The 14,196-nt window shown below is 42.3% G+C and overlaps 1 protein-coding gene across 2 annotated transcripts in view; it reads left to right on the top strand.

The window, feature by feature from the left end:
- Window positions 1-1,052: 1,052 nt before the first annotated feature.
- The window catches only part of kirrel1b (kirre like nephrin family adhesion molecule 1b), a 104,830-nt gene continuing 91,686 nt past the window's right edge, over window positions 1,053-14,196 (top strand). For both annotated transcript variants that reach the window (XM_011486004.4, XM_011486003.4), the window contains exon 1: window positions 1,053-1,469. In XM_011486004.4, the coding sequence (XP_011484306.1) occupies window positions 1,424-1,469 (46 nt within the window). In that variant the 5' untranslated portion in view covers window positions 1,053-1,423. The remainder of the gene's footprint in view (window positions 1,470-14,196) is intronic.

Consider the following 14,196-nt stretch of genomic DNA (forward strand, 5'->3'; position numbering starts at 1 on the left):
TCTTCTGCAATAAATTGCAATGCTAAAGCTCCACCTAGTGGCCAACCTGAACCGCTCTCCAGGAGAGACAAAACATGATGATTTGCCCATTTTTGTTGGAGCTTCTCTTTTTAAGAAACCATGTAACAATGTATGGTATTAACAATCTCTGTGGTTTATTATTATACATTTTAAAGTATGTGAACTGTATCCGATTAATATCTTCAACCCTTGTTCTATCTTAGATGACCCCCCCCCCTCACATTGACGTGTTCTCCCTACCATGACAAAGGTGGATAAAGGTGGAAAGATTTCATGTAATCCATGGACACCAGTGAAGATCACAAATCATTGAAGAAAAAAGGTTCAGAGCACTGTCTAGTGGGTCTAGATGACCCAACTCCCAATGTTAAAGTGCCTAGGATAGCACAAGGGTTAAATCATACATAGATTATTCATGTATTTCTATACAAATATGTCTAAATGTGTAAATTCAAAGTTGAAGTGGATTGAAATGATTGCAAATTGAATCTATCCAGGTTCTGGTGATTGGAATCAGTTCTAGAAATGATTGGTGATACGCAGCCCTATGACAAACCCCAAAAACTCCATTTGCATCAGAGTGCTTCTTTAAACCGTGACAGTGAAAGTAACGTTTTGTTACTATTAGAAGACAGTTACTATATAGGCCCAGTCCCATAGTAAGAATATCAAAGTGTTGTGTTTGGTTTCAGGATGATAAAAACCAAACAAATAAAAAAAAACGGTTCTCTTTTCTTGAATAAAATTTCAAATCTATAATGGGTTTGAACTCAGGTCCCTTTCAAAGCTGTCCTTCTGTTTGACCTTGTTTGGTTTCATAAGAGTCCTGTGTCTTGTTTCTTGTTGTGTTTGTTAGAAAAGTCCATCCATAAAGCGGAAAATCCCCGCGCCGCGGCAGAACATCTCAGTAATATGTGAAGTGCTGCGGGAGGGATGGAAATGAAATCACTTTTCGTCTGAAGCGCAGTTCTGGCTGCGGCCGCTGTGGCGCCCCCCTCCCCTCTGCGGAGTCTAAAACAGGGATTTGGAGCGGGGGGGGGCTGGAGCGCATGAGGGAGGGGGTGGGTTGTCTAAGGGGAGGGGGGCAGAGAGAGAAAGAGCAAGAGGAATTCTGGTCCGTTTTATTGGGAATATTCAGCGTAGAGTGGAAAAAGGAGTCAGGCAGACACATGAAACAAAACAAAGAAAGAAAAAGGAAAACGAACATCTGAAACAGTTGTAAAAGCGAGAAAACCAAAGAAGAAATAGAGATTATTGGGAGACATGGGGTGTTTCTTGCTTTAGATTAGTCTTTCTTCACTCCCATGACTCAGAGAGGATTCCAGCCACATCCAGCCGCTCGGGAGGAGTTGATGGGGGGAACGGAGCCGAGGGGAGCAGAGTGAACGCGCGTGGCTGAACCATGCCAGCCTTGTGGATCATAACTTTGGTCATCACTTTAAACCCAGGTGAGTTAAAGGAGCAGAGCTGATGTGAGCTCAGGTGATGGAGGAAAGTTTGTCAGAACTGTTTGCTCTTTGTGTTGTGTCAGTTTTTGCGGTTCCGGCGCGCTTTGCGGGTCTCCTCCTGTCTGCGCCGCCACTTCTGGACTATAGTGCTTTTCCTGCAAGAACTAATCGCTAATTGCTTTTGTGTGTGTGTAAAAATGCTGGCAGAAATCTATGCTCTTTGGGCATTTTGATGACTTTCTTTAGGAAAGAGTCGCGGCGCTTTTGGGGTCTTTGCCCCGCTGGAGGAGAAGCCAAACGGCGCAGGCAGACGCGCAGCCCTCATCATCCCTCTTCAAGCACATTTTCTCCGCAGAGATGTGGAGCATCTGCACACGACATTGCTTTGACGTGACCTTTGAAACGCATGAGTGGACAGATTCGGTTGACACGATTTGAGCGCAGTGTGGGTCCACTCGGGCACGCAAAAAGCCCAATCTTTGCGCATAACCTGCCAGCCGGGGATGATTGATGATGCGAGGATCCAGCGCACAGTCCGGTCGCTGGGCTTTAACAGGACTCACATCGGATCAATTTTCCCCACGCATGACGCACGCACGCGCCAGACACGTGCGCGCTGTTGGTAACAATGTGCGCGCAGTGAAAGTGGAGAACAGCGCAAATGTCCCTAGAGAGAGAAAGTCAGTGTGTCCGTGGATGTGTGTGTATGTGTGTGTGTGTGTGGGGGGGGGGTGATGGGGCACAGAGAAAACTGGATCCGGATCTTAGCATGCAGGTAGAGTCTTCAGTGCGCGTGCACGTGCCCGCGGCCCTGCTGCAAGCCTTCAGGTGCCAAAGCAGAAAATCATATTTCACCTTAAAGAAGGAGACATATTCACTGAAGTGGAGACGAGAGCCATTACTAATATTAATGTCCCTGTTTATCGATCACCTTGATAGATCGCCCTCTCTGGGCACACACACCTTAGCCACAGTGGGTCTGTGTTTGGGGATGGTCAAGACACAGGTGATTAATTGAGGCAGAGCAGTTAGATGTTTTTTTGTGTGTGCGTGTGAGCGCGTGTGTGCGTGTGAGCGCGTGCCTCTTATACCTGCCTCAGCACCTGGGTCCCTGGTGCCGCAGGCTGCCGGTGTGATGAAGCACAGACGATGATCTTCTCAGACAAGAGAGTCAAGAGGAGCTCTCCGGCTGCAGCAGAGCTGACCACCTTTGGCTGGAGAACAATTAGACTTTGTGTTTTCAGTCTGATGCACATGAAGGAGGGATACACAAAAAATAAAAAATAAAAAACATTTAAGGCTGGGGTCTAGCAGTTCAGCCAAAACTAAGCCAAGCTATGATGGCAAAGATTCCAGAATCCAACCAAAAGGCAGACAGGAACTAAACAAAAGAGCCGAGCAGCTGAGCAGCAGAGAGCGGAGCAAGGGCAGAAGAAGAACAGAGCAGAGCAGCAGCGTCTCTTGCTGAGCTGGTGTAAGCCTGTAAATGTGATCAGCGTGAATCTGTCGCCTACATGCAGCAGCTGCAGTCTGATGTGTGTTTAGCCTGTTTGGACTCTTCCAGGTGTCTGTTGCCTGCTTTCTGCTGCTGACAGCTCAAACTGCTTGTGTCTGAGGAGCCTGATTTACTGTTCTGCGCCGTGGTGTGCCTGGCTTCCCATCGCAGACCCACTACAGCTCGGTGTGGTTGACCGCTCTTGTGTGGGCCCCAGTAATTACCATTTGTCCCAGTATGTGCGTCTGAAGTATAGCAAACTGCCACTATGCTACCAGCTCTGGTCTGGCCACAGGCGATGAAGCTCCAGTTGATTCCTGAACAGCAGTTTTGCTTGAGCTGAACGTTTTCGCAGCCTGATCATGCAAACAGGGCGAGAGCAGCCGTTCCTGCACCGCCAGCACCTGTCCCATCTAACTCCTCACACTTGCACATATACCCTTTCTTTTTCTCCCATTTCTCTCCCCCTCTTTTCTCCCGTCACAAGAACAGAGCAGAGTCTCAGATGTAAAGAGACAGGCCGAAAGACAGAGAGATGGAGGCAGGGAGAGATGAAGACACTCAGAGACAGCGGGCTCAGGCTTAATCTGTTGACAAGAGGGGATGTTTGAGGATAAACAGAGGCAGAGCAGGAGAGCTCAGGAAGCAAAAACAGGCAAAAGAAAGATAGAGCCCAGTTGGCCTCAGTGCTCATTTCTCCAGCACCCCAGCTGGACCATAAAAGTTTAATGTTTGACATCAGCAAAAGATTTACACCTAAAATGAGCTGCAGAGGCATCTGGGAATCCACAGAAAAGTCTCTCAAGGTGTCCTTCAAGCCACAAACTTGTTTGAAATTCATGAAATGCTTCACCTCTCTCCCAGACTTCTCCAAAACGGTTGAAGAAATCTATATCTAAGGATGTTTTCTTAGCCAAATTACTATTTGGATTGCTGCTAGTCTTTAAAGAACCCCGAAAATGTTGAATCCCTCCCCTTCCTCTGACTTAGCACAGTCAGTTTGTATGAAAAGCCCCCTGCTGTTTCGCCCTTTAGAAGTGTAATTCTTCTCTGAATCATCAAACAACAGACAAACTCACAGGCAGAAGTCTGACGGTGAATTCAGAAACGCTTTTGCAGCTACAGCATGTAAAGATGTAGGGAAATGTATTGAAACACACCAGGATGTTGACAATGAAGATAAGGAAACACATCTATCACTCACACTTGTTTGATATGCTTAAAGTCTCACTCCGATCATCTTTTAAACTATTTTCTAAACTATTTCTTTTAATTTTTAGGTAAAAAAAAAAGATCTGTATCATTTTCTAGGACATAGTTTCTGCAGAGCGGCAGTAGATCTATTGAAGTTCACCTCTGAGATGTGGATGAGACCATTGGCGTGGAGCAAGCCCTTCCCCACTTCCCATCACCCATCTTTTTACATGCTCTTCCGCTATCTTACAGCCCCTCAAACCCCTAATGGTGCAACAAAAATTGCCAGCAATGGAGCGGAACAGGGAGCTTTTGGTCCACCCAACATCTTTTTTTTTAACGCCACAATCTTTTTTAAATGTCAGTTTTTCGTCTGCTCCTGATTCACAGTGATTTGAATAAAGAAATACTCGGAAATGCAATTTTCTGCTTAATTTTCTAATCGTATGTCCTCCATCATCAGAAACAAGCACATGTTATAAACACTGAAAACACTTTTTTTTATCAGAGTGGGGTTTGAGGAAGATATAAATCCTGCGAGTTCCCCAAATGTGTTTGTTTCTGAACTGATGCCAGAGATGCAGCCAGACTGAGACACTGACCCACTCATTACACTCTCCATCTGCATCAGCTGTCTGTGATTTCATGCTTTGTTCCAATCAAACTGCTTTAGACAATCATGCTTCAGAGAATACATCTGAATCCTTTGAATGAAATCCTGTGAGCGCTGTTTTATTGGTTAATCAGATTTTTCATCATGTGCAGTCGCAAAGGCATTGATGAAGCCACAACACTTAGTTCCAAATATAAAGGTTCATCTGTGTCATCATTGCTGAGCAAAATCTTCCTAAATAAACGAAAACAAATTCACTACATGAAATAAATAGACATCTTTTGGGTCACTTTATGATGTTTTTGCTTCAGGCTCAAAGAGAGGCATAAAGAAAAATGAAAAAAGAACAGCACTTCTGTGAATCTCAGTTTTCTTTCAGCTGAACAGCTTTTTTTAGTTGACCAGATGCAGAGGGTCAGGTCAAACACCCATTTAACAAACTGTGAACTAAAGAAAAACAGACCAAGAAATGTTTTCTATGACTATACAGCCCAGAAAACCTCTGAACCTTTTCCTGTCTGTGGGGATTTTTTAGCTAATGGGGGAACACTGATGAGGATTTCTTGGATAAGCAGCCTCAGGATTAGTCAAACCTGAAAAAACTGGCCATTAAGGCCGCTAAATGCAACCCACCGGTTCTGTTGCACTAATTGGATGGTACAAAAGATGTACCTTTGAAAATGTACTCTATGAAATATCTTAAATTTGAGCTTGTTGTAAAGTAATTACAGGGAAGGAAATGGGTGTCAGACATAGTCTGCCTTAAAAAAAGAGAAAGTTTTTACTTTCTTAAGGAAACGGGTTCAAAGAGCTAACAGCTGCTCCACCTTCTATGCCGTAATTGTGCTTTAAAGGATACTATGCAAATGAATACTACTTTTTAAATCCTCATTGCATATCAGGTTACAGTTTTTGGAGTCCTCTGGAATCTGACCAGGTACGACGGAGTTTTAGGGCCACGGTGAGGAAAAAAAATTCTGGCCAACAAAGTTTCGAGGAAAAACTCGTCGTGTTGAGATAAAAGTCGAAATAAAGTTTCGAGATTAAAGTCGCAATGTTGCACGAGAGCAGTGAAGCTGAGTCTTTCAGGAGTATTCAGTGTTATGGCTAATGTTAGTGAGCTAGTGGCTTATTTAAGAGTTTACGACAGAGTTTTATGGCCACAAAAAAAAGTAATTTTATTAGGAGATAAAAACTCGTAAATTTACGGGAAAAATTCATAGATTAACAAGGAGAAAACACAGTTGTCCGTTTATCGGAGCCTATCTTGAAGATGAAATATATGGAGCCTTTTGTGAAGCTTTATTTCCGGATTATAGGTTTAAAACAAAGAGATTCTGAGTCTTTTGGCGACTCAAAATCAGATTATTTTCCGTGTAGCAGTCTTTCCGGGGTTCGGTGTCAGTAAAGCGGACTTTCATATGTAAAATAAGGAGCTCAGAGACACGTTTGGGTGTAGAGGACCGCTGCAGCCTTTATTCTCCCTTTCATTCACATATCCTGAAGTTCATCTGTCACATTACGTCATAAACCTGTCATCCGATCACCAATGCGGAAGTAAACAGTGTTACATACGCCCACTGCTGCAGATGAAGCGACCCGTTTGATCATTAAAAAACAAAGATGAATGAAAATAGTCTGTTATATTAGCATTACAACGTTGAAAAAGGCAAAAAGTGCTGCTCCTCAGACGGAAGCGTCACACAAACATAGAGATCTTGTCTTTGGTGGAGGAAGAAAGGATTCAAGCAAACAGCTGCAGGGTCACCCGACGGCTTCATCGGGCTGCAGAGATCCTGCAAACCAACCCGTCAATAAATAAAACTTTAATAAATTGTAAATCAAACAAATGAGCTTCCAGACATTTGGAACGTTATCAATAAACATTCAGCTCACCTGTTCAACTACGTTTAGTCGGTCTGCTCTGCTGCTGCGCGGCGTTCACCTGCTGCTCTGCATGCTCACTTCCACAATAATCTCGTAAATTTACGAGTTTTTTTCTCATAAATTTACGAGATAAAATCTCTCTCGCGCAACATTGTGACTTTAATCTCGAAACTTTATTTTGACTTTTATCTCGACGCGACGAGTTTTTTCTCGAAACTTTGTGTTGACACGTTGGCCAGAATTTTTTTTCCTCACCGTGGCCCTAAAACTCCGTCGTAGACCAGGAGAATACCTTGATGTAATCAAAATAAATCAATACTGCTCAAGTTAGCTGCTGTCCTTCATCCTCAATAATCAAGAGACACAAAAATGGGAAACATCTCAGTCCACATCTGCACAGCCTTCTGTCTGTCCTGAGTGGGAGCAAAGAGTCACCAAACCTACGAGAGACCCTCAAGCTCTTTTAGGACTGACACCTGTCCTTCCTCCTGACACGCCAGCCTGAATGGGCGTAGATGGGTGGGCTTGCAGGGAGACGGGGAGGAGGTCATGCAGAGAACTAGAAGTGACAAGAGGGAATGATGGGAAAAGAGACGGACAGAGGAGGAGAAATGTTCAAGCAGGTTTGGTTTGCAGGATTAGAAAAAGAACAAAGCTCAAACGAGAGAATGGATGGAAAAAAAGAATGGCAGAAATGGTTGTTCTGAATTTGATGGTGTGAAGATGTGATGGTGTGCAGGGCCTGAAGATGCTTTCAGATGGGATGAAGTGTGAAAACAAAAGAAACGCAGAAAAGGAAGAACAGAGAAGCAAACATGGATGTGCTGAGGAGGACTCTGAGCTAACAGGAGTGAAGGTGTAGTCTAGCAGGGCAGGAGAGCTGAGATTTATGTTTGGAAAGGGTTGCAGTAAGGGAGCACCGGGAAACAGCCAGGCCTATTATAGATGGAGTCTCCTGGGAGGGAAGAGCCTGGGATTTGCTGGATGCTTTCAGCATATTTTCACTGCTGTTTCAAGCAGCTTTCTGCACTGGACACCTGAAACTTGAGTTCTAAGACCTCCAAGGATAAATAAAGCCATTTTTCTTTCTCTGCATTCCGTAAAAGTGATAAAAGGTAAACCTCAGCTTTTTGAAAGGAAAAGTGAGAAAGGAGGCAGGCCATCCTCTCCAAGGAGAATCTCCTTAAAAAAATCAAATTGGAAAAAAACACACAGGTGTCAAGCATAAAAGTATCAAAAGCATAGAAGGGTTTCCTTTTCTACGAGCAAAAATGTCAAGAAAAAAGGGTTGTGATATCAAATAAGCGCTGCGTGGAGGTGGTTTGTGTTTATGTGTCTCCGTCTCTTTGTCTGCCAGCGTTTTTTTCCCTCGCTCTTCCTCATCTGAGGCTCGTGCGCTGGTGAGGGAGAACAATTGAATGGGCCTCCCACATAAAATCCATTCAGAGACATCTTCAGGAATAAGAATGAGAAATTGTCCGGCGCATTGAATTGAATCAATCAGATCCATTAAATGATTGCTATCACAAGGTTTTCCCTTTTGTCTTTGGCCTGGATTATGCATGCCGCTGGATAAGTGTGTGCATGTTTTGCGTGTCTGTGCTCTTTATCTGAGCCTGTGATGCAGTTTCCCCTTATCAGAAGAACAATAACTCAGGTTAGGAACTTCAGTACTGTCAGATTACTGATGTTTCATTTTTACAGATAATTAGCCATTGAAGACCCTTTTAGATCAACCTTACAAACCCTTATTTTTTCTTGGTAACACTGCTCTTGTCAGTGTGTTGTTTTTACCGTACTAAGAATTAAATAGCACAAAATAATCTGCTATCATGACAAAACACTTTTGAAAAGCATCATGCTTTTTGAGACATGGCAAGACTTTGCCAGTTTAGTACAGACAACTGTTTTAGAGGGAAATAGTCATAAATTAAAGCTGCGAGCTGCATTATGTGACCCGCAGGCTCTTGCCTTTGCACTTGGCCCTTAACTTCACCGCCCCCCAGTCCCCCCTTTTGACCTCCCCTCACTGATAAATTTTTCCCTCTAAAACTTCTAAAAACCAAAAATCTTTTTCCCCAAGTAGCTTTCCAATGATGCTCGAGGAGTTAGGAGGTGATGGGTCAAAATTCCTAGGGAGGGGTTTAGATTTGCAGCTAGTATTAGAGGTGATTCAAGATGACAGTCTCTTCCCGAGGTCAAAGGTCAACAAAACTTTGGTTGAGGTTCCAGACTTAACCTGGTGTGAATTTGTGTGAAGATCGCTCAAACAAAAGTTTTCTTTACCTCTGTTGTGAAAATTGGTAAAATTGCCAAATTAATTATTATTTGTTCTCTTTTTGTTGTGATGTCACTCTGGTTTACACAAACCACATCTGCTTCACACCTGGAACCTTAATCCTGACATTACAGGGATTTTGCACAGAAAGCTCCTTTAATGGACGGGGTTACTGTCAAACTCAGTGGAACACACTTTTATACGCCGACAGATGAGCTGGTTCCAGATGGAGCATCTTACCCATGCGGTTAGTGTCTAATCAAGAAATCTGGAAACCTCTTTTTAACCATAGCCTACATAAACTTAATGAAAATAATAGAAAACAGCAGGAAAGACTCGTGTCAGAAGCGAGTCGTGTGTGAGTCATGCTGCTGCTACCCCCACAACTGCCAAAGTTTGACATTTTTTTCATCATTTGACAGATAAATTCTCTGGGTAGAGCACTTCATTAGGCTGCTTTCTTAACTCTGCTCTTCTTTTCTTAACCCTCATTACATTTTCATCGTTTCTTCCCTATTCATTTGTTTGCTCCAGAAAAACCTGTGTGAATGTGACTGTGGGTGTGTTGTAGAACCCTGCTTTTGTCTTCCTCCCAGTCATGGCTGGACTCTGTCACACTTGTTAATGTTAACAAAGTGCCAGAGTCAATGTCACACTGGGGACCAAAAGTTTATTTTCTCCAACACCTGCTCCAGCCCGCAGCAACACCCCACTCCTGCAAATCTGCATCAGGTCCCATGAGACCCCAGTCCAAATTCAGCCATCCACCTCCAGGCAGGAAAAGTTAGGACCATATGGAAATGCTTTCATCCAAAGGGGGGGGAAACATCAACCCAGATGCCTTTACGCTCCTCCTAGTGTGTGTCTGAGATGTACGATAGTGATGTGCTAGAAAACGTAGTCAGTTCTACTAATTTAGTTAGAGAGTTAATATTCTATAGCAGGCATGTCCAAAGTCCGGTAGGTGGGCCAAATGAAGCCCACATACACATTTTTTCACACAGAAGCCTGGAGGAGTTCAATTAAATTAGACTCCACCCCCCATCACACACAAACACATTAAAATTGGAAATAAAATTCATGTTTTAGCTTTTGAACAAAAAAACACAAATTTGCTGTTGCCAGGCAGAAAACCTGCTTCATCTTTGGCTCAGGATTATTAAGACAGAACTCTGAACGGCTCATTAGATTCTGCTAGAATTTTAAGCTTTATTGAAGAGCTTTGTTTATCAGTTAGAATTCTAAAATCAAAAAGTGTCTGGGTTTAAATTGAAGCAAAGAACTTACTACTTTGCCTTTGTTCCTTTGTGACTTTAACAGTTAGGCCGTCACTTTTGGCAGGTGATGCAAGTTAAGCGGTTTCTAGCGTTTCCTAAACGCTGCATGTTCGATTTCTTGATTGTCATTTGTCAAATTCTGTCATAAACTGTCGGAAACCTGTGACAACACTGTTGTGTGGTCTTACCGGCTTATTTTTAAAACTGTTAACTTAAATGAAAAAGAAAAGTTGACACTAACTGCGTTTCCATTGACTATACAGTCGCGCAAATTGGACTGCGATAAAAATTCCCCTAATGGAAACACGAATATTTAAAAAAATAGCATTTATTGAAATTAAGGTTTTACACCTGGAGGAGGTGGTTTTTGAGGTGTATTGAATTTGACATGTTTCGCAAAATTCCAACAGAAACACTTGAAGACTGGAATTAAATGAGTTAGATAGCGATAGCAATGCGCTTCTTGGTAGGAACCGGCTGCATTGGGCGCTGCACAGCAGGCGCCACCAGAGGTCCCACAGCATCTCACAGCTCATCAAAAGTTGAGGGTGTCAGGTGGAATTGTTGGATCTACAGCCTCTGTGTAAAATCACCATTTCCCTAAATGACTTCATCCATAACCCCTCCCACATGTAGGAGCTCGCCGCTCCATGGCCGGTTGATGATGAGCGCTATAGTGCTGTGGCAGAAATTTGAATGTTTCTGCTGTAAATCAAAGTATTGTTTCCACGTGTCACCATGTTTTTGAATGACTTATCATGTGAGTTGGTTTGTGTTTGTTTGCATAATTAGGATTTCATTGAAAGTGTAATTGCAAAATTGTGTTTTTTCAACATTTCTAGAATTCTGATAACGTTTTGTGCATAAATATAATGGAAAAGCAGCTAATGAAGGTCACTTCCATGTGAATAATGAATAAATGTTCAATAATTAGTCCATTTGCTTTGAATGTTATTAAAATGGTTCAAAGAATGTCAGACCAAATGGTTTTCATTTTCATTCCACCAAATCTGGTCCTCTTTGCGAAAGGTTTGGACACCCCTATTTTATGTTTTTTCATGCACGAAAACATCATTTTTATCTTAAACAGCAACTAGTAACTTGTGATATTGTGCATTTTATCATTTCCAAACTTTTTTCTCTTATCAGAAGCTACACAGATTTAACAAAGGGATTTGGTTCCGTGGATATTCCAGCAGTTTCTCGTATTTTTGTTCTGTTTGAACTCTCAATAAATCCCTCTATGCCTTTTATGTCTTTTGCTTTGGTGGATTTTAAACAGTGATAAAAAGCAGCAACAGCAATTTAAAAATGGAGATGGACAACATGATTATGAATGATGAAAGCTGGTATCCATCACCACCCACTCTGTTTGTGTTTCCATCCTCCCTCTGCCTTTCTATCTGCGTGTTCCTCCTCTCTACCCTCTCATGTTTTAATGTAAGTCGATAACTATCAGGAACTGATAACACCCCAGCTCCACTTGACTCGCTGAGGCTTGATGAGGCAAAGGCGGAGAAAGGCGAGAACGAAGCTGGGTGAGGTGCTGGAGAGGGTGCGCGAGGGGAGGTGGGGGTGACACTATCTCTTCGCAGTGAAGCCTGTTACACTTGGGTGCAGAGGAGATAAGCCAGCAGCTCCAAGCGGTGGCAGGAAAAGGGTGGGCAGAGACGTCATCCAGTGTCTCACCCCTGTGGCCATAGAGAAAGTTATGGCATCACAGGTGAAGTGAACAAAAGGCTGGGATTTGTCACCGTTTCAGAGGGGAGATAAGATTACGGTTATCGCTTATTAGTATCATCTATCCCATTTTGCTTATATGACATGCACCTTGCAGCATCTTTACTAATTCCCGCTTATGAAAGGAAGTCTTTATTGAGTTTAGGCAGCATGACAGTGAGTCAACAGGGGCGCAGACACCAAAGCACCTAATTAAAATTCTGTCATGTCTAATTGTATTATTCATACCTGTCTTTTCCTTCATAACCCGTCTTTTATTAAACACACCAAGCATGCCACGAGGATTTCAAGATTTAAGGGACACATGATTTCCACATTCACAACAAACAGCACAGGCCAAAGGAGAATAAAAGAGCAGGTCTGTTTGCCCGTGATTGAGGCAAAGCACAAGAGGGTAAAGGAGGGAGGTGGATACGCAGGGGTGAGTAAAGAGAGGAGAGGCGAGGGGAGCAAAAGCAAAGCGCAGTGGGGAGAGTGAGAGAAAAAGATAATTTCTTAGCTCTTCTTTTAAATGAGTCTGTTTCTATAGCAACCGTCCAACCAGCCACTAGAGTGGGGGGAAAGTGCGGGTGCACCAGAGAGACATAGGGAAAGAGAGGGATACAGAGAGAATACGATACAGTTACCATAGCAACGTTGGAAGAGGTCGAAAAAGAACTTGGAGAAAGTTGAAAAAATAATATAAAAAGGTAAAGAAATGAAGAGCAAATTGAAAAAAACAATTCCACGAGGAAGTGTCAAATTAATAAAAAATAAAATGTGTTCTACTTTAAATAAAAAGAGACTGCGATAATTAACCTTTAGAAAAGTAAAGCAAATTTTTTGTCCAAAAACAGATCAGGTTATTTCTAATTATATCATATCTGACAAAAAGAATGTCAACAAACATGGCTAATTGATTAAACGATTTATATTACTAGGATTCAATTAGATTGATCCGTCTGAGGCAAGTTGGTAATCAAATCAAACTACGCCATTATAAAATAATTTCAATCAAATGAAATGAATCCATAATATCATAGTTGGAAAACACCATTTGGATTGAGACATGGTAAGTTTCTTTTACTGTAACATAAAAACGGCCAAGTACCGATCACAGCGAACAACACACATGTGATCCAGCAAAATGTGATCAGTCCATCATTCCAGTTCAACGTGTGGAAACACTTTGAATTTAGTGAGGACATCTGATCATACAGTGTGCTGGAATGTTCCCTTTGGATTATTTGGATGTGGAAATAGAACAGTGGGCGGAACTTTAGGAAACTAAAGAAAACTAAAGATTTGATATTTATTCTTGTTTATTTCTTTTTTTTTAACACATATTTAATTAAGATTTGATTATCTTACAAGGAATGTGAAAAACTTCCCTTCCACCGTTTAGTACCAGGTATTTATCTCTGAGTGACACTGGTTCAGGATTTGGGTAAAGATGACCTGGATCGATTTTAGGTCAGTGAATCGGATCGCTCAAAATGAACCAATAGTCATTATTAATTCTATCAGCATCCACAAATTAGGATCCAATATGAATCATTGCTGAAAGGACTCGTTCTACCCCTAATGGCTAATTTTCATAACCTTCACTTTGTAAAAATATGAACATTTAGTTAAAATAAATTCCTAATTTTTGTTCCACATTTTGTTGTCAAAAAATGTCCACAGGATGCAAAAAGGTAAAAAAAAAAACAGTTTTGATGAAGTGGATGACAAGATGACAAAAGAAAAGACTTATTTGTCTTGTAGCTGCTCTATTTACGAGTCGCCACAGCAAATTATCTCCATCTGACCCTCACCTCTGCACCAACCAACCTCATGTCCCCCTCCTCTACATCCATCAACCTCCTCTTTGGTCTTCCTCTAGTCCTCTTTCCTGGTAGCTCCCTGCATCATCACTGTTCCTCCTCTCAACGTATCCAAACCATCTCAATCTGCTTCTCTGCAGTTATTTCCAAAACATCTACCATGATCCATTCCTATCCATCCTGATCACTCACAAAGAGAACCTCAACATCTTTATCTCTGCGACCTTCAGCTCTGCCTCCTGTCTGCATCAGAGTGAACCAGCAACATGGCTGCTCTCACCCCAGTCTTTTACACCTTTCCTTTCATTCTTGATCACACTCTAAAGTTACACATCACACTCTAAACCTTCCTTCAAATGCCCCGTCACCTCTTATCAAGAATGACTCATGTTTTTCTAGATTGTTCTAGCTCATTTTGGTTAATAGGGGATCAGACTC

The sequence above is a fragment of the Oryzias latipes genome, chromosome 17 (assembly GCF_053564925.1).
Source record: "Oryzias latipes strain Hd-rR chromosome 17, Olatipes_Hd-rR_3.1".
In the NCBI taxonomy this organism is placed as follows: domain Eukaryota; kingdom Metazoa; phylum Chordata; class Actinopteri; order Beloniformes; family Adrianichthyidae; genus Oryzias; species Oryzias latipes.